This window comes from Lycorma delicatula, chromosome 6, assembly GCF_047948215.1.
Source record: "Lycorma delicatula isolate Av1 chromosome 6, ASM4794821v1, whole genome shotgun sequence".
Taxonomy (NCBI): domain Eukaryota; kingdom Metazoa; phylum Arthropoda; class Insecta; order Hemiptera; family Fulgoridae; genus Lycorma; species Lycorma delicatula.
In genome coordinates this window covers 26,614,191-26,633,635 of record NC_134460.1, presented here as the reverse complement: position 1 = coordinate 26,633,635, position 19,445 = coordinate 26,614,191, and the positions used below count along the sequence as shown (strand labels likewise).

At 30.4% G+C, this 19,445-nt stretch overlaps 2 protein-coding genes across 6 annotated transcripts in view; one reads left to right on the top strand and one right to left on the bottom strand.

The window, feature by feature from the left end:
• Hpr1 (THO complex 1-like protein Hpr1) overlaps positions 1-19,445 on the top strand; it is a 132,535-nt gene that overhangs the window by 63,899 nt on the left and 49,191 nt on the right. The window contains exon 1 of one of the 3 annotated variants that reach the window (XM_075369459.1): positions 14,206-14,566. The exons of the other annotated variants lie outside the window; for them this stretch is intronic. Within the exon in view, the coding sequence (XP_075225574.1) occupies positions 14,519-14,566 (48 nt within the window). The 5' untranslated portion in view covers positions 14,206-14,518. Of the gene's footprint in view, positions 1-14,205; positions 14,567-19,445 lie in introns of those variants that run through there. 3 annotated transcript variants of the gene reach the window in all.
• On the bottom strand, positions 1,205-14,231 carry Trs23 (trafficking protein particle complex subunit 4-like protein Trs23). 3 transcript variants are annotated; one of them, XM_075369464.1, is made up of 4 exons: positions 14,119-14,231; positions 11,566-11,844; positions 9,640-9,828; positions 1,205-2,274 (listed from the first exon to the last, which is right to left on the bottom strand). In XM_075369464.1, exons 2-4 carry the CDS (start codon positions 11,771-11,773, stop codon positions 2,126-2,128), a joined length of 546 nt encoding a protein of 181 aa, XP_075225579.1. In that variant the 5' UTR covers positions 11,774-11,844; positions 14,119-14,231; the 3' UTR covers positions 1,205-2,125. The 3 variants fall into 3 exon arrangements, with proteins under 3 accessions (XP_075225579.1, XP_075225577.1, XP_075225578.1); XM_075369462.1 differs by having other exon boundaries at positions 1,212-2,274; positions 13,830-14,159; XM_075369463.1 differs by lacking the exon at positions 1,205-2,274 and having other exon boundaries at positions 6,841-9,828; positions 13,830-14,157.

Genomic DNA, 19,445 nt, shown 5'->3' with positions numbered 1-19,445 from the left:
TTTCTATGTTGTAGCTACACAGCTTGACCACACCCACATTCTTTATGTTGTCTGTATATTGAGAGGTTATTGTTCTTTGGTTACCTAACAATTATCATGTTTATTACTTCCCTTGTTCATTGCTTTCAGTAGATTGTATGTTGAAAAGTGATGTATACATTTATATCTAGACTCTGAAGAAAATGGTGTGACACAACTTCAAAACAAATTCCAAAGCAATGGAGTGTTTCAATAAGATTTGGCACCATGCCATACTGCCACAAATTTTTCAAAGAATGAAACATTTAAATGCTCCCATGGCCAGGCCATCCCCACTCCCACGACTTAAACATAATTGAAAATCTTTTGGCAAGTCAAAAAATAATTTAAAAGTGAATTGTACCACAAAAATTAACTAATTAAAGCAATAATATTGATGTGGTTTCTCAATGAAGAAATAAAAAAATATATAATGCACTTGTTTAATTGATGTCAAATCGTGCACTTGAAGTGATTAAGAATAAAGGAGGACATATTAATTAGTAGATATACACAAATTGTACAGGTATAACATTTTTTTCTAAATAGTTATTTTTTATTAAATAACATCGGTGATTAGACTAATTTGTACATTGTTTATATAAAACTGAATTGTAAAGCATTTTTCTGATATAACATATATACAACACATATGTTATACGTTATGTTATATTTGATTTGTTATATATGTTGTAATAGCCTATATATGTTATATTGGAAGAATACTTTACAATTCAATTGTATATTTTTAGATGCTTCTCATAATTTTCAGCAAGAGTAAGAATTCTCAATAAGGAAAGGGTCAATAAATCAATATAGGGCCTGTTACTGTTACTTGTTAAGGTAGTAGTATACATCTTATAGTAGGCAGCTTTATACACCTTAACATATTGTAAATTCAAACTGATTATTTTTAAAACATTATTATTTTTGGTTTTGTATGTCAATCATGTTAATTTTATAGAGCAGTGACTCTGCAAAATTAAGAATTTACAGAAATGTAAATATTTCATCTTTTATTTAATGTATCAAGATAGAAAGGCAGTTTGGAAAATAAAGTTACAAAAAAGTTGTGTGGAATATTTATCTTAAATTCTAATATTTATCTTAATCTTAACATTTTTTTTGTTATTTTCCTTAAAAAAAAAAACAAACATAAATCTATAAAATAATCATGTCTGCCACATAAAATCCAAACATAATTACATTTTTTAAGAAATAATAATTTTATTCTTTCAACACTAAAAAGAAATTTTATTAGAAAATCAAATTTTTTAAAATGGTCAAGCATCCATTAAAGTATTTTCTGAACAATATTAAGTGGACTGATTTGAAAGGGACAGAGATTTGGTATTTCCTTTGCAATTTTTTGCTCTATATATTTGATTTTTGAACAACAAAAACCCATTTATCAGTTGGACCAGTTGTTAGCCCAGGATCCTCAATTTATCAGCCACAATGTTGGATGTGTGTGCAGGTGCAATGTCATGCAACAGAAGAATCCCTTTGGCCAACTTCCCTTGACGTTTTTTCTTAATTGCTTCCTTCAACTAATCCAGCAGGTTAGCATAATATTGTTCGGTAATACTAGATCCCCGAGGTAAATAGTCGACCAACAGAATGTCGTCTTTATCCCAGAAAATGGATGCCATCACATTTCTGGCCGATTTCTGGGTGCGGAACTTCTTCAGCTACAGGGAACCGCTGTGGTGCCATTGTTTTGACTGTTCCATGGTTTCAGAATCATAAATGTCAAGCCAAGTTTCATCCTCAGTCACTATTCTAGCCAAAAAGGGCTTCTGGAGCTTCAAAATTGCACAAAATATCTTTGGATGTTTCAACTCGTTCCTTCTGCTGATCACAGTTCAAACATTTGGGCACCCACTTCGCTGAAAGCTTGCACATGTCTAGGATTGTGGTAATAATGAAAAAAACATGCTCCCTGGAGATGTCTATATCTCGGCTATCTTTTTGAGAGATATTCGCCAGTCCTCAAAAATGAGCTAATGGACAGCATTGTATGTTACAGTGTCAGTTGTGATTCAAGGGCACCCACTGCGAAGCTCATCTTCAACAGTGAAATGGCTAGTTTTTTAAAATGAGAAACTCAAGTTTTCATAGTGCTGTTTGGAAACACACTTCTCTCCCAGTGTGAATGTCCTTTGCTGACTTTCCCTGGAGAAATAAAAACATCATGACGACTTGTAACTAAACTGACGAGAAACTTGCTTGAGACTCTGCAATCCCGGTTTTCACCTACAACAGAAAAACTTGTACGAAATTTGGACACCTGATGTCTGACAGTTACATACTAAGATTTCAAATTTTCAAGTTAGCAAAAGTTGTTTCTCTATTTTAACCACAATACATCAAAGCCAGTAACTTTTCAGCACCCCCACAAGGAGCTGCTGAAAAGTTTCTACATACGAATGTAGAAGTATATTCAGTTCAATAAAGAAGATAGTGGAAAACCACTTCATTGGTCAGGATCGCCATAATCATTGACAAGACATTTTTTTCTGCGACTTAGATGTCTTTGAATATTTTAATTTTAGCAACACAGAAATGTTAAAAGTAATTAATATATCATCCGAATAATAATTAATAACACTGATAAACAAAAAAAACATTTTTTAATTTCTCTAAGTGTGATACCATTTCTTGAATTGCTTTTTTTGCATGCATTACAAATCTGTAAATACAATTTGTATATCATTGAAAGTTTTTAAAAAAGTATGCTTCAAAAAAATGAAGGGAAAATACAGTTAAAATCTGTAAAATGATAATTTTGCATGGTCATACCTGTGTTAGAATGATTTCGCTGATGATTTTCATTTATAAATAGCCTCAGGCACATCCTGAATTAATGTCCAACAGTAATCACCTAGCATGTTAGTATTCCATTTCCCTTTAAAAAAGCTTTTCATCACCAAAATGTCTTGGTCAAAACGTTCATCGTCTTACATCATCTTTGACCAACTCTCTGATTTGAGGACCAACAAATATTCCTTATTTAATTTTTCCTTCACATACATTAGGAAATTTCTGTTGTACAAAAATCCAGGACCTATTCTTTTACATTGCTTTTAAAAAATATTTCATTAGTCCTAGCTTGATATTGAGTGGGGGTAAAAATATTTTTTTGGGTTCAACTAAGAGCTCATGAAAATATTTCCCAATTGGATTTATGTTGTCTCATTTCTTCCACTCTTTGGTAACATAATGTTTATCCCTAGCTCAGTTGTTCCAATCGCAAAGAAAACACATGTACTTAGTATAGCCTAACTGCATGCCTAACAAAATAGCTACAACTTTCAAATCACCACATATGTTCCAGCTATGTTTTGTTTTTAATCTATTTTTTCAAGAACGTCCTTAATCACATCGTATGTCTCTTTCAAATTAATAATACAAGTGATCGATATCGAAGGATATTTGTTACTGTTGTCTAATAGAACCAATTGTAAACTATACTTGGGCGAATCTATGAAAAAATGCCAGTCCTCAGGTTCATGAACTTGTCGTAAGTGCAACATAAGCTCATCAATATTTGTGCAATAAACCAAATTATTTTCATCAATAAAGTACTGAGAAAGTTCTTTTTCTCAGTTTCAAAAACCCAAAATTTTTTTTTTTTTGTAAATTCCATGATTGCAGTCTTGAAAGTTCAGCTTGATTTTTTGATAAATTTAAATCCCTAATAAAGTCATTTAATTCACCTTGGGATATAAGATGTGGCTTATTGGAACAATTCTAAATCAAAAAGCATTGTTGTCTTCTTCAATACTGTCTGATTCTTCATCGCTGCTTTCAAAACATGCATTCACAGGTGGCTCAGGAACTGGAATAATTTCACTGTGATGCAAAGGCTTGATTGCAGATTGCAATGATGCATATTTTACAGTACGTTTAAATTTTTTAGAAGATCCAAACACACTTGTTAAACAAAAGTAACAAACGGTTACATGATCCTTTGGTTCACGCCAAACCATAGGTACACCAAATGGTAAAGCCTTCAGTGTACCTTTCAGCCATACTCTGAGATATACAAAACAATTACTGTATACTATATGAGGATCCCACATCTTATCCTGGTCACCACCAACATCTTATCCTGGTTTTACACTGAAAGTACAAATGATATGCTTTTTTTAATTAAAGGTGTAATGTTTTTTCTATTTGATTTTACGGTAAACTCACTACATACATAACAAAAGGCATCCACAGCATTTACAAAATTTTGAGACATTATGAGACTGCACTGTTAACAAACATAAGACAGCAGTAAGACTGAACGAAATCAATTCAATTCTAAATCGAGTGCTTAATACAAACAACATAGCTGTTTTCAGCTACATGTTTTGATCTGCATAGACATGGATAATCTTGTCCATGAAGGCTCACTCTTAGTATTAGATGTGAAGTCATAATTAATATGCGACTATATGATTTAATTCTTTGTCTAGTACTAGACAAAGAATTAATAGCTTTATTTATAGCTTACAAATAATGTTAACAAAGTTAAACAATAAAAGATGAGCTAAAAAAATACAATATAGGAGCTTAAAATACCAACTATATGATGAAAAATGAAAAAAATCCTTAAATTAAAATATAAACATTTTTAAAAATGGTGAGTAACAGAAAGATTCTGAGTTCATTCAGCCTGCATGAGCGAATTAAAATTGTGTGTGGAAATGTAGGTGATTTGCTTTGGTTTGATTTCTGACTTTGTAGTTTTCTTGGTCGTTTGTGTAGTGTTGGGCCATTCCAGTGCTTCCAATTACATGTTATCTTCTAAGTTATCTTCTAACCACATCCAAATGCTGCTTTCTCTGAACTCCAGTGTTGCTTGGTTCAGCTGGTAGAGTATTCCTTAAAGACCTTTCATGCGGTCAACTGTGCTGGGACTAGGTCCCAAGTTACAACTCTAGATTTGATTTAGTTAGGTGATAAGAGGTGTGATTTGATGATAAATGAAGCTGTGAAGTTTATTTAGATTCAGTTCACCGGATAAATTTTTCCTGTTTGTGCCAGATATATTGAAGCGTACCTTGTGGAGATTCAATCCAACTTTTGTTAAATTTGTTATTTTGGAAAAAACTTAGTCTGATCCTAGACAATACATCCATCTATTAATAATATAATATATTATTATATTAATATACTCGTACAATAATAATAATAATAATAAATGTAATAAATACTAATATATATATATATATATATAATCTATAAACTGTTTGAGATTATTCAGAAAGGTACAACAGTAATAAAACTGAAAGGGAAATTGATTTTTCTCAGTTGGCACTTACAATGTCTGTAAAATGGATGGAGTTTACAAGTTATAGCAAAATAATGCTTGCGAATTGTTTCAAATGGCTATGTCAATCACAGATTACACCACTAAGCAAGAGGTATATTCATAGCATAAAATGGGAATAACTGTTGCTAAAATTCATTAAGATGTCTTTGTGCGTATGGTGAAAACATCAAAATGGGGTTACATTTTGATGTTACATAAATTGATAATACATACACACTTGTATGTATTTCCATGTCTGGTTGTTAATCTACAACAGCTTATCAGGGGTGACCATTTCAAATGCAGACTGAAAAGCATCTTGGAGCTGCTCATTGTTGATGTAACTGCATTTTTGGATATCTTCTTTTACAGAGCCCCAAAGTACATTGTTAGGTATGGTAAGATCACAGCTTCTTGCTGTCCAGGACAATGGAGCTACCCAGTAATTCTTCTAACCCACATCCAATCCAGTGATTTGGAAAAATTTCATTGAGGCATCTGCAGATTTTCAGAGCAAAATGCGCTGACGCACTGTCTTGCTGAAATGTAATGATGTCAGCAATCCCTTTTGTTAATTCTGGAAGCAACCACTCATTGGTCATTCTCAGATAACTGTCTTGACTAACTGTACATCGAAAAAATAAGGAACAAGATGTTCAGCTGTCATCCCACCCCAAATCATAACTTTCACCCAGAAAAAAAATATTTCTATTACGAGAGCTTTAATAAATCACACACTTGTCTGAGAACATTGCATTCTTTTAATCATTTGTTCTCGGAAAGTGTTCAAGCAATAACTGATATGCAAAAACACACCAATTATGTCATTGCCACTCAATTTATTAAAAGTAGCTGGCTGTAAACATTTAACTTTCAAGTTCCTTCCACATATGGACTCACATTGTTGATCTTGGAATGCCTAACTCTGCATGTTTGCATGTTGATTTCATCAGTGATCATTGAATCAATGCCTTTACAGCAACACACGTCTCAGCCATCGTTCCACACTTGACTTTGATTAAGGTCACCCCCACAAAAAATGAACACACTGGATTATCCCCACCACAGCTTATCCTCCCCACCTTTTCCAGCAGCAATGAGAATTGGCAGCAGTAGAGTCTGATTAAGCTGGATTTATTACAGTGTAAAGACTTACCACCCATTCGCGAAAATCAAACGCATAAGATAATACAACACAAAATCAATCAAATGAGAAATGCAAATTAGTCAGTATTTCTCAAGCTATTTTATAAGTTCGTTATATGTAACCCCAACATATTTCACACAAAACTGCAACACAAATTGCTTAACTATGCTGAAGAACAAGCATACCAGCATACTAGTATACTAGGGATACTAGAGTAAATGCAATCTTAATGTTTCACTTTAAAGTTAAAGCATGTTCTCTTATGAAATAAAAGTACTAAGTACTAATGCAAATCAGTACACCAATCTCTTGCTCTTGAGTTCCATTCTAATTTGTTTAAATAATCAGAAAATATTATAAAAAACACAGTTTCATAATAAGGATTTATTTATTTCCTTAACAAAAAAAAAATCTTACAATGGTAATGTATATATAATAAAACCCGAGTTAACGGAACCTGGATTTAATGGAATGCTGTCTACAACGAAAACTTTCCCCGGTCCCATGAAGTTAACCAAAGATATGAAGCTAATTTTTCCTGAAATAACTGAAACCTGGTTAATATGGAAATGGATAAAATCTCATGACTTAATGGAAATGTTTTTTTAGATTTGTGTAGAGTACTGTAATTTATGCAAAAAAATACATATACTCATTTAATGCTACACATAAAGTGCAGTAATAAATTTTCCCACAATATAAAATAGAATATGTATACTATACAGTACTATACATACTGTATACAGTATACTGTACTATGCTATGTTACAAATTATCCTGCATAAACAAAAATAAAAATTAGTCATGTCAGAGTGGATCGGGGTGTAAATAAACACTCTCATCATTCCTTATCTCGAGTCACAATTTTTATTTAAATTAATTATGTAATGCCACTATATGTAACTTATACATGTGTCATTTTTGTTCATTACAACAAAGTCTTTTTTATTGTGCATGTGTGTGCGTATGCATTTTTGTTTTCTGTTTATTTGCTGAATTTGTCATTTTAATTAAAATTTTTTATTATTATGGATCCATATTACAGTTCAGTAGCTAAAGTAAAGAACTATACAGGGCGATTGTTATTTTAGTGTTCTTCCAGATACTGTGTATTAATGTAACAAGTATAGCATAGAAAAAAGAGTTGTGATGGACTTATTACAAAAATCAAACTAATTGAATCCAAAAAAAGGACAACTGTCTGTTAACAACTTAATCGAAAAATCTGGCATAGGAAAGACTCAAATCTATGAAATTTAAAAAAATAAAAACGAGTTAGAAATTGAATGGTTAAAAGGGAGTTTTCAAATAAAATGCATATATGTAAAACTGCCAACGAAGAAATTAACAAAATTGTTTGAAAGTGGTTTGCAAGTGTGAGAGCAAGAAAGTTACAGATTTCAGTAGTAACTGTACAGCACCAAGCAAAGGAAATTGCAGAGAAATTAGGTAGCACCAATTTCAGCGCTTCAAATGGTTCGCTGGAAAGTTTCAAAAAGCAGTATCAAATTGTGTTTAAAGAAGTATGTGGCGAGGCTGGAGACAGTAACTGACTGGAAAACAAAACTTGCTACTTTGAATGAAAATTACGAACCTAGAATTATTGCAAACAGGGATGAAACTGGACTTTTTTATCATGCACCACCAAGAAAGACTCTTTGCTTAAAAGAAGATCGTTGTACAGAGAGGGAAGCATTCCAAAGAAAGGTTGACAGTATTTGTTTGTGGTTTTATGATAGGAGAATTGGAAAAACCGCTTGTTATTGGAAAGGCTGATAAGCTGAGGCATTTTAAAAACCTTAATAAAGACAAACTTCCTGTAATATGGAGATTCAACAGAAAATGATGGATGACATCGCATATTGTGGAGGAGTGGTTAAAAGGATTAAACACAAGAATGAAGCAGCAAAATAGACACATCTGCTCTTTTTAGATAATGCCACATATTTTCCGGATATTGCATTAAGCCATGTTAAATTAGCTTGGTTCCCATCAAATACAACAAGCGTTATCCAGCCTATGGATCGGGGTGTAAATAAATGTCTTAAATTACAATGCTGTAGATTTTTGATGAAATCTTTGTTAGCAACTACTGAAACGATCAATTACTCAACTGACTAAATCTATATCAGCGCTCAATGCTATAATTTGGCAGTTGGAAGTTTTAAATGCGTATCAGCAGAGGTGGTTCAACACTGGTACCAAAAAGTAAACTTTCAATTGCACATGGCTACAGAAATTGAACTTATGACATTTGATGACTAGCAGGAAGAACTGAACAGGGTGTCTTATGAAAATATAATTGCTGAAGATTTTGTTAATAAGGACAACTTATTAGACTGAGGCTAACATAGAGAATATAGGTGAATTCATTGACCACCACCGAGAGAAAACTGACAAGGACAAAAGCGATTCCAATGATGAGGACTGTAACAATAACGCTACAACAGTAACGAACAATACAAAAACTAGATCATATAGTGCAGCATTATCTAACCTATCAGACCTTCAGGAATTTTCACTTGCAGCAAATGATTCAGAGTTGTTTAACATAATTTGTAAAGCCAGAATGTTAACAGAAAACAGAGTAGCTGAAAGTAAAAGTTCAGTACAAAAATAACCAATTTTTTTTCTTATAAAAAAACTAAATTACATAATGAACAGTAATAAAGTACATTTGGGTTATTTTAAATTATGTTTACTTATTAAAGTGTATTGGTTTAAGGTACTAAAATTCATTATTCTTCAAAATTATCAGTTCCTAAATTTAAGATTTTTTAAATTAAAATATAAAAAATGTTCTACTATCCAGTATACTGTTTTGTATGTGCTATCATAAGAGGGAAATTTTGTAAACAAACTACTGTACAACCCACTGCTGAAAATGAAATGGAGTTCTGGTAAGTACACTACCATATTTTTTCTTTTTAATTGTATAGTTTACTAATTCATCCCTGTATTCACTGGAATCCTGTTCACTGTGGAAAATATTTTCGGTCCTGTGAAATTTTGTTAACTCAGGTTTTACTGTAAAAAACACAAATACATCACAAGTATAAAAATAGATAATTAAAACTTAAACGAATAATAACAGATGGGAAACATATAATATACAATATTTGCACTTATACACAAAAACATATCTGTAACATTTAACTTCAAACATTACTTATTCCTGTTTTCTCAACTTGTTCTAATAATGCTTGCAAATTAGAATCAAACAGTTCACACCTTACAGGCATCTCTAATGAATAGAAAGGATTTTTTAAGGCATAATCAGCATACAGCTCGTATATTTTCCTTAATAACAATTCTAATCCAGTTTGTGATGGTTCTGCTACAACCATAAATTTAACACCTAAAAAATAAAAAAAAGTAATATAAAATTAGTTTTATTTTTAAATGGAAATTATAGTGGATGAAAAAAGTGTTTTGTTCAATCTTGGTCAAAACATACTGAATCTTGTTATGAAGACAAATTTGTTATCTTCATAAGTAAATAATCTTCAGTGAAACAGTCTTTAAACTTTCCTGCTTAAGGATAGATTCAAATTCAATTTACATATCCTCATGTTTTCTAAACAAAGGTCAGAAGCTGAAGGCTAAATTCACGGCTGCTAACAGTTTTCCATGAGTGTACTTACCATGAGTTATAAATTTATTAAAATTTCATTAACCATAACAAAATAAATTGTACTCAGAGAACCAGTGGTATATTGTTGGTACCATAAGCAGTTGATATTTAAAAACAATGAATTAAAGTACCGCAGCTATACTTAACAGAATTATACAAATTGAAATTAACAAAGTAGCATAAAATTGAAGAAGAAAAAAATGACTGTTTGTATATAATTTTTCCCAATTATTATTGTAGATACGGTACATGTATCTACAATATTATTTTCACCAAAAATATTTACATTCATTGAATTCAAGAAATTTTGATATTTGTTTCAGCCTAGTGGCTCAAGCTGTTATGACAAACTAACACCTACAGAATGAAAAACACAAATAACCATTCTGGCTGCAGGTACAGTCAGATAATAAGTGCATGCATAGAATATGCAAAGCATTATCTAGTGAGAACTAGATAATATTGACAAATAAACTAAGTTCTCAAAGTTTAGAATTTATGAAACTAAAAAAAATAAGAAATACATAACACAAAATTAAATAAATACCAAATTTGGTGAAATCTTATTTTAAATATATAAGTAACTAAATTTTTCTGACACAATTTTGGTTGATTTGCTGTTGGCAAATCAACAGCTAAAAAATAAACATCATTCTTGAGAGTAACGAATACACAGTGCCTTCATACGATCTACAAACCTTCAGAGATTTATTTTATGACAAAAATAAAAGTTTAACAAATTCTACAAAGTATAATTTATTAATTTATAAATTTTTCTCTTAACTATACTTCCCTACAAGTAAAAAAATTAGAGTTTGGTAAGAGGTCTTTGAGAAGTATTTATGACTATGGTTTGTACTGTGATGTTACGTGGACCCCAACAGCTATATACATTTTTTTTTGTTTATTTGAATAAACAAACAAATATAAAAGTTATTACTATCTAATTATAAGAGGCAAGAAAATAGTACATTATAGTGCAAGTAATAATTTTTTTAATGCTGAAAGCTAAACTGTAAATTTTGTAACAGCATATAAAAACAAAAGAAAACAATTCAGAAAATTACTGAAAAAAGATATCTCACACAATTTAAAACAGTACAAGAAAATCAATAATGGGTATTCAAATCTAAAATAGGGAATCTAAGTATAACTTTACTTGGAGGCAAATCTAGGAACAACAGCATCCAAGAATAGCTATAAAAGCTGATCAATGATAATAATTAACATTAAATCTGTATATATATATATATAGAGCCATTTAACAAATAAGACATTAATAGTCCAAGAAGTAAACTGATACCAACAAACACAAAAACCAGAAAATCAGGATATTTGAGTTTTTATATCATTTGACAAACGGGTATTGTGGTTCTGTAAAGCAAAGAATCTAGAATGAAATAATATAAATCAAGGAAATAATAAAATTTAATACAAATTAAAAAATTATCTTATACCTACCAGTTAGCGTTTGAAAACAATGAAGTTTAAATGTATCGGCTTCTAAAACTTCAATTCCAGAACTTTTAGGTTCAGGGCTAAGTTGGCTTGCAATTGCAAATAGTGGATAAAACATACTAGCAAGAAATATTTTTTCATTAGTAGTCATTCTTGGACGAGCAAAACGTAATGTTAATGGATAATTTTCAGGATTATCTAAAACTTGCATGGCATCTCTTCCATCATCCAACTGTTTACCAGTCACTGGTATGTTATTTATTGATAATAGTACATGACCAACTGAAAAGATAAAAAAACTTGATTAATACTATTAACTACCATTAACCTACTTAACTTGGCAGCAATGTACAAATACAAATGTCAATTATATGATAAAAATCAGAAATGCCTGTTGCATCTTTCAAATGACATAAAAAAGCACCTGTGAATCAGTCACATCCTGACTTCCATTTTATACTACAAAATGTATTTGAAATAAATGTAAATGCATGCACATGTACACAGGCGCATGCACACACACACATCCACTGATCAGATCATATATGATCAAACAATAACATTTGGTTGTAAGGGCAGGTGATCGGGTACAATGGAGTTTATTGAAGCCCTTTTGCAGGGTGGTAGTTGGGGTTCCTACTTTAAATAAGAAATGGCAGTTTCCAACTTGGCTCCATTTTTGAATAAACTCCATTAAAATATTTTCGAGTGGTTCAAGCAGCTTATTAATATATCTTCAGTTGCAGCAGCAGAGTTACGAGCATTCCAGTCTCATACTTGAGAGGTGGTATTGAATAGGTAGTGAATAGTACTAATAGGTAATATTTAGCTCTAAAGATCTTTTCCTCATTGACTTAAGAGATCATAAAAAAAAATACTCAACAATATGGGAATTTAAATCCATAGAAGACTAAAAGGTTTTCATTATCAATTTATGATTGGTTGTTGTCAATTGAAGACATAGAGAATTTTTTAATTGATTGGCCTGTGATTCTGGGTGGAATCGATGACTAAAAGTTTCATATTTTTATTATCTTTATTTTTGTTATCATTATTTTTCTTTCAATTTTATCTAGGATTAACATCATTTTCAATTTTATCATGGTATTCTTGCATTTTATTTATGGTTCTGAGTTGTTTAATCTGTATGTAGGTATGTATATATAATCTTGTTATTAGCTGATATTTTAATACTGCAAGACTTGTAATGTGTAATTAATTTTGAAATATAACTTGGAAATCCATACTTGACCATTATTCAATAAATGATTAGTTTATTATTTTACTTACTGAAAATAATTGGATAGTAGCCTCCAATACAGTTATTACCATAGGGGGTACCTAGTTCCACAAGATTATGTAACAATTGTTTACTTTTATTATTTTACTTCTACTTTATATTGTTTGGTTATATGTCAACTAAGCTTATGTATTAATAATTTATAACTGTAAATAATTTTATTTTCATTTGTAATCTGTTTATTTTGTGGAATAAATATTACTATTATTATATTTCAAATGACTGGAAAGATATCCAGGTTGTTGTTTCAAATTCCAGAACTTGAGCTGGTGGAAAAGGATGGATCTTCCTCATAAAAATGCTGAATGAATTTGTCTCTTATCTTTTGATTTGCATTTATACGCTCATGCATCCTTTTCCAACACTAGTGACTAGTCTTTCTTCAATTGAATATTTACTTGCGTCTGCCATTTCAAATCAACACTGCACAAATAAAATTCTCACTCAACACATGAAAAGGCATACACCTCTAACAAACCTAGCACTTTATTGAGCAAATGAAAGCAGTTTATTAACTTAACAATCACGTGATGTTACAAACATGTAGGTTATATCATGGTCCTAGTAAGGCCAGTTATTTTTATACGGATTTGAATACTACATCGTGGATACCGGTGTTCTTTGGTGGTTGGGTTTCAATTAACCACACATCTCAGGAATGGTCGAACTGAGAATGTACAAGATTACACTTCATTTACAATCATACAATATCATCCTCTGAAGAATTATCTAAACGGTAGTTACCGGAGGCTAAACAGGAAAAGAGAGAGAGGTTATATCATGGAAAGAGATTGATGGTCACTCTGTACTTGCACCAGATTATGTTTGGAAGTTATTTCTTTGAAGGTAGATAATAAAGTAATAAATAAGTTTAATTATGATCAAAACTATACTAATAACTAATCTAATGCATCATTAAAAACCACCACAAACAAGCATTTTCATAGAAAATCAAGAATCAGCTTACCCATTATACCATCCCTCTGCCCAAACGAAACCACAATTTTTTTATTTTCATAGATTAACTTAACATCTAAAGGATAATTAAATGTTTGTTCATTCTCGATCTTGGGTACATTATGATCGTGATTGAATATTAAACCACCAGACTTAGAAACTATATAAACTCCGTAAATAACCATAGTATTAACCAGCTTACAAACTCATTAAAAATGTGAAAAGCACCGGCAAATTACGGTAACAATCTAAATATATTTCTATCTAGTGTTAAGATAACACTAATTACAACTACTTACTAGTCAAACCCCTGAATAGTGAACAGCTGATTTAAACAAGAGTGTGTGAAACCGACAAAATATTTACTTTGTATTAATGGTGTTCCCTAAAATTTAATGTATAATTTCTATTCAATAGAATTAAGACATATGAGTAATTTTTTTAAAGAAATTACGTAGGTCTGCTAATCTTAAATTTCACTTTTTAACTTCATAAAATTCAATGACCTAGCGAAGTTGGCAAACTGTAGTAAATAAGTCCGGGGGGTTAGTAAACAAGATTCTCTTTTGTTTTTTTGCTGTGTTGATAATTTTATTTACTGCTTTAAATATGATAATGGATAATAACAATTGAAGCCCTGATAAAAGTTTTTAATATAAATTTCATACTTATTAGCCGGTTATTTTCATTTTTGTAAAAATGGCAAGCAAGCACTGTTCGTTCGATGTAATGAGGACTCAGTTTAAAGTAAGTCGATTTTTATTGTTTGAATATCTTGATGATGTCGCATAATTTTAAAAATTTCTGCAACATATATAAAAGTTTACTGTAGATTGGAAAACTTAATGTATTTAAGATTTACTCTGTGATAGCCGTAGAGTATAACCTTAATACGATACATGTGAATTCGGAAGTAGTAGTTTGGTATATGAATTATTCCTTGTTTGAATTGTTATTAAACCGTTGCAGGTGAAAGTCATATTTGCCAAGGTGTAGGATGAATTTTCTTGCAGGTTTAAATATTTGGAAAAATAATCTATATTTGATATATGTTTACAGTGTGTTTGATAATTTTAGTTTATTCTTAGAGATACTGTTTACTACTATTCTTCGCCCGAGATATTAAACCTATTGTCAATGGATGACATAAAATATTGGATAAGTACATTAATACAAAAATTGTATGTATATTATTTTCTTTGTAGAATATTTTTGCTATTGACTATGTTTATTTATTTTGCCTTATTTGTCACCCCAAAATAATATATATAATTTTCTCTTTTGTGTGTACTAATTTTATAAATTAGCATCTCCCCTTATATATATATAAAACGTACTGGGTATATCCTTATTAAAAAATTAATGCTAGCTTATAGTAGTAGGCTTAACAGACTTACACACTACATTGAAAATAATTTATTTATGAGAGTGTAATTTAATAAAATAGGTAGCAGTAAATTAATTGTAGCATAAATAACATTAAATTCACTTGGCATAATAAAATAGGTAATTTTAATGCATTAAAAGACTTAATGACCGAGATCTTTTCTGCCATCCTGCTGCCAACATTTTAATTACGACTAAAAACTATTTTAGAAATGTTTTTGATCATATTCATGTTCATTAAGTTCTTGTACTAGATGAATTTTGAAAGATTTGAAATTTTCACTTTTTAATGTTCGAATTGCTGGACTTGTTAACTGCTAACATTATGTTCTCATGCTGCTGTCAACTCGAGGAATGAGGATTCTCAATAAATTCTTGCATAATTTAATGATTTATTATTTGTTGCGGATTTTAAGCCTTCATGGTTTCCCTTATTAATGCTCCTTGTTTCTTCAAATCATTGTGATGGTTTTTGACACTACCTTTTAAAATAAGGTTAGGTACTTAGGTATTAACGCCACCGCAGCTACAGCTTTATTTAAAATTGAGTATTTATTTTATTGAGTCTCTTTATTAATTTTAAGAAATGGTTATTTATATTTATTTATTTTATAAATATAATTTAACCAAACTTAACCTACGCTCGCTAACCTTGACTAATTGACATCTTATTTTTTTGAGTATTTATTTAATGAATTCAGTAATTATTGTTATTTAAATAATAAATAATTGCAATAATTACTTACCATTTATTAAAATTAATAAAGAGACTGTTTTGAATCTATGTTAAACTATATCGTCCCATTTTCCACCGAAATCCGATTGACTACTTTGTTTTTAAATAAAGCTGTAGCTGTGGTGGCGTTAATACGTAAGTACCTAAGGTTATGATTAAATGTTACATTGAACAATTCACAAACTTCATTACCTGACCTAACTTTATCACCAAAGCCCCCCTCATCATTAAAAGTATGACCATTTCCTGTTCCTGTGTGACGTGTTGATAGTAAGGGGTTAGTAGGTAATACAAAAAGGATTATTTCAGTAAAAATCAGTTACAGAAATGGTAAAAATATGTAAATAACAAAAATGGCTTACAAATGTGGTAAAGGTAAACAGAATCAATTGGCCAATTGATCACAATAAATTCTCATAAGAATTTATTTATCACTGTATTAATGAAGCACTCTAAATCAGTGTTTCTCAACCTTTCAGTATTTGTGACCCAATTTTGAATCATAATTTTCATTGTACGCCCCTCACATACAATAACAATGTATATAATAATAATTTATTTTGAGTATTCTGATGCTAAAGCTATACACTATGACCTTAATTACAAACCCTACAAATTACCAAGAATAAGTAAATTTATTGATATTTGGCAACACTGCCCTTCTACATTGATAAAACCAGAATCAATGCTACTCTGTTGCTCTCTGCCTTACGTCCACCATATCAGACATTGTCACAGCTTTGTGAGAAGTTCCAATATGTCTGAAACATTCTGGAACATCTGCAAGATGTGTATAAATGCTGCACTTCGATTCCAGCCAGTCTGTTGAGTCGATCCTTCTATTGCTATCAAATCTATTGTGAATGTGTATGTTGTAATTTGCGTGTTAATTGCAATTCACAGAATTAATTTTTACAGCAGTCGATTTATACAGAATCATGGATAAATTTTTAAGTGGGCATAAGCGAGTATTAGATGATAGTGACGCATCAATAAGTGCACAAACGAGTGTGGTTCCGAAAATAAAATCAAGAAAATATTCTCAAGAATACTTAAATTTAGGGTTTAGTAGTATTGAAATAAATGAAGAAGAAAGACTCCTGTATGTCATTTGCTTAAAAATGTTGGCAGCAGACAGCACTGAAACCTAATAAACTTAAATGAAATTTGTAAATGCTTCATAGCAAGTACATTAACAAACCAAAGAATTGTTTGAATTAAAATTAAAATCATATGAAAAGCAAACATCATTGGGGTATTCCATTTTAATTCATCAAATGATCAGTGCATTTTGATTATACTTTGTACATGATAACTACGCACCTTGTAGTGGCCAAAAAATACTTTTTTATAAGTAAAAAAAAAATTTTTAAGTAATTATTTTCTAACTCGCCAACGGGTAAAAACAGCCATTTTCGTTACTTTTTCATGAGCTGTAGCATTCTTACTTTACATTGTACAGAGGGTCAAAAAGGGCTTTTTGGAAAGAGTAAAGATGGAACTTCATCTTATTGTACTCAAAATTCATTTGGTTACATAACCAAATCTTTAATGTTCACTGAAGTTACGTTTACTAATTGATGTTTTTCCTAATTTTGGGCCCAAAATAAATAATGAAGGGCTTGGGGTAACAGGCACGTTTTTTTACCTTTTAACTCTTAGGCATTGTAGTACTATAAAAAAAATTGGTCTGTTTTACCGAGTGTCCTTCGTAAACTTAATAAAGTGTCTTTAATAAACTTGTTTTTAATTTAGTATTGATAATACATTGTGCAGTAGTGGTACAATCCTATTTATAAGTATTATATCAGTGTAAATGTATATTTTATTATTTATTATGTCAGAATGTATTTTGTTTTGCTTTCCTTTCAGTAAATTAATACATTTTTTAAATATTTTCTTTCCAATATGCTCATGTCCCCCATTTAGTGTTATCATGCCCCTATAGGGGGTTGCACCCCACAGGTTGAGAAACACTGCTCTAAATGAAAAGTAAGCTTCATTTTGCAACAGTGGGAAGATAATTTAATTCAGTTTAATTTATTTTTATTTAATTTTATCATTTGAATTTACTAAATTTAGTAATTTTCAAAATCTCAAAATTTAACCCATCGCCATCTTGGGTACAGACATTATACCAACTTTTTATTTACTCCATTTTTTTTTTCTTAAAAGACAAAATAAATGATAAAATCACACAAACCGTGTTACCATTTAAAATATTTGAGTTGCAACTTGTGGCCCCTCCCCCCACATAAGAAATTCTATTTCTTATCAAAAGGTAAAGTGATAACTAATACCTTATCCTGAAAGTTATAGTATTCTACCTGGAACAGTTATGGAAGTTTCCATACTTTTGACTCGCTCTGTATATTGTTCATTTTAGTGGTGAGAAGCTTACTTTTGGTGACTATAAGGTATGCTCATCTATAAGATATGGTACAAATCTGATAGGTTGGTTGTTCTAGACAGAATATATTTTCTATTAATAATAATTAACAGCTGATTGATGGATCTCTCATCATTGGCAAACAGAAAGCAGTTTAGATTCTCAGGACAGTCTCTGAACGCCCATTGTGAAATAGAATTTTCTCGGCGTTAAGTATGGTTACATTATATTTATAATTTTATTTATTTCAATTTAGCGTCTCAGTGGCACCATCTAAGAACTAACTAACTACAGCGATAGATCACCCACTACATAATGCCCAAAATTATATATAAGTATTTGCAAAAAAATCTTTAAAAAGCATTGTCAAAACACTACATGTATAACAAAAATCTTATTAAGCATCATATTAAGAAATATATACTCTTTTTTTAAAAATAGAATATATATTATAATATCATAAGGGAATAAGAAATTTAAACATTATATATTTGGAAAATTACCCATAAGTAATGATGAGAAGGAAATAATTATAAATACTAGAATTTGATAGTAGTAACTGGATCAGAGAAACAGTTAATTTAATTGAATAATTCATTTTAAGTTTAAATAACATGTGAAACTACCAATACGTTAATATTATTCATATTTGTCATGGTTCTGTATTCTTGGGTTTATATATACAAGTGTTTGTCTAGTACAACACTAATAGGTTGACGTAGATGATTTTCTTTAAATATGAATTTGAGATGGTTGTAGGAATAAGCTTGTAAAGCTAATTAAAACTTCAAGTAAGAACTAAACCTTAAATAAAAAACATTTTATTTTATAGCATTATTTGAATTTGGTTTTCTCTTGAGTATAGCTAAATCATATTCTATAAGAGATAGCTAAATGGTTCTTATGAATGAAATTTAGAAAAAAAAGATTGACATTTATTCTAATACCGATATTTCATTTATTATAACCAGATAAATTGTTCTCAGAATATTATCTACTATAGAACTTTTTTTTGTATTTGTTTTTCATAGGTTGGCATTTGTTAATATTATTTCATAACAAATGCTTATGAAGTCTACTGTTCTGTACAAGTTACATCCTCAAATAATTGTTAA

Excerpts from the sequence above, each read along its gene's own strand:
- Trs23 (XM_075369462.1), bottom strand. The coding sequence starts at position 14,004 with ATGGTTATTTACGGAGTTTATATAGTTTCTAAGTCTGGTGGTTTAATA. Across the intron at positions 11,845-13,829 it reads GCAGAGGGATGGTATAATGG|TTGGTCATGTACTATTATCA; the intron begins GTAAGCTGATTC and ends TTATCTTTTCAG. Across the intron at positions 9,829-11,565 it reads TTGTTTTCAAACGCTAACTG|GTGTTAAATTTATGGTTGTA; the intron begins GTAGGTATAAGA and ends TTTATTTTTTAG.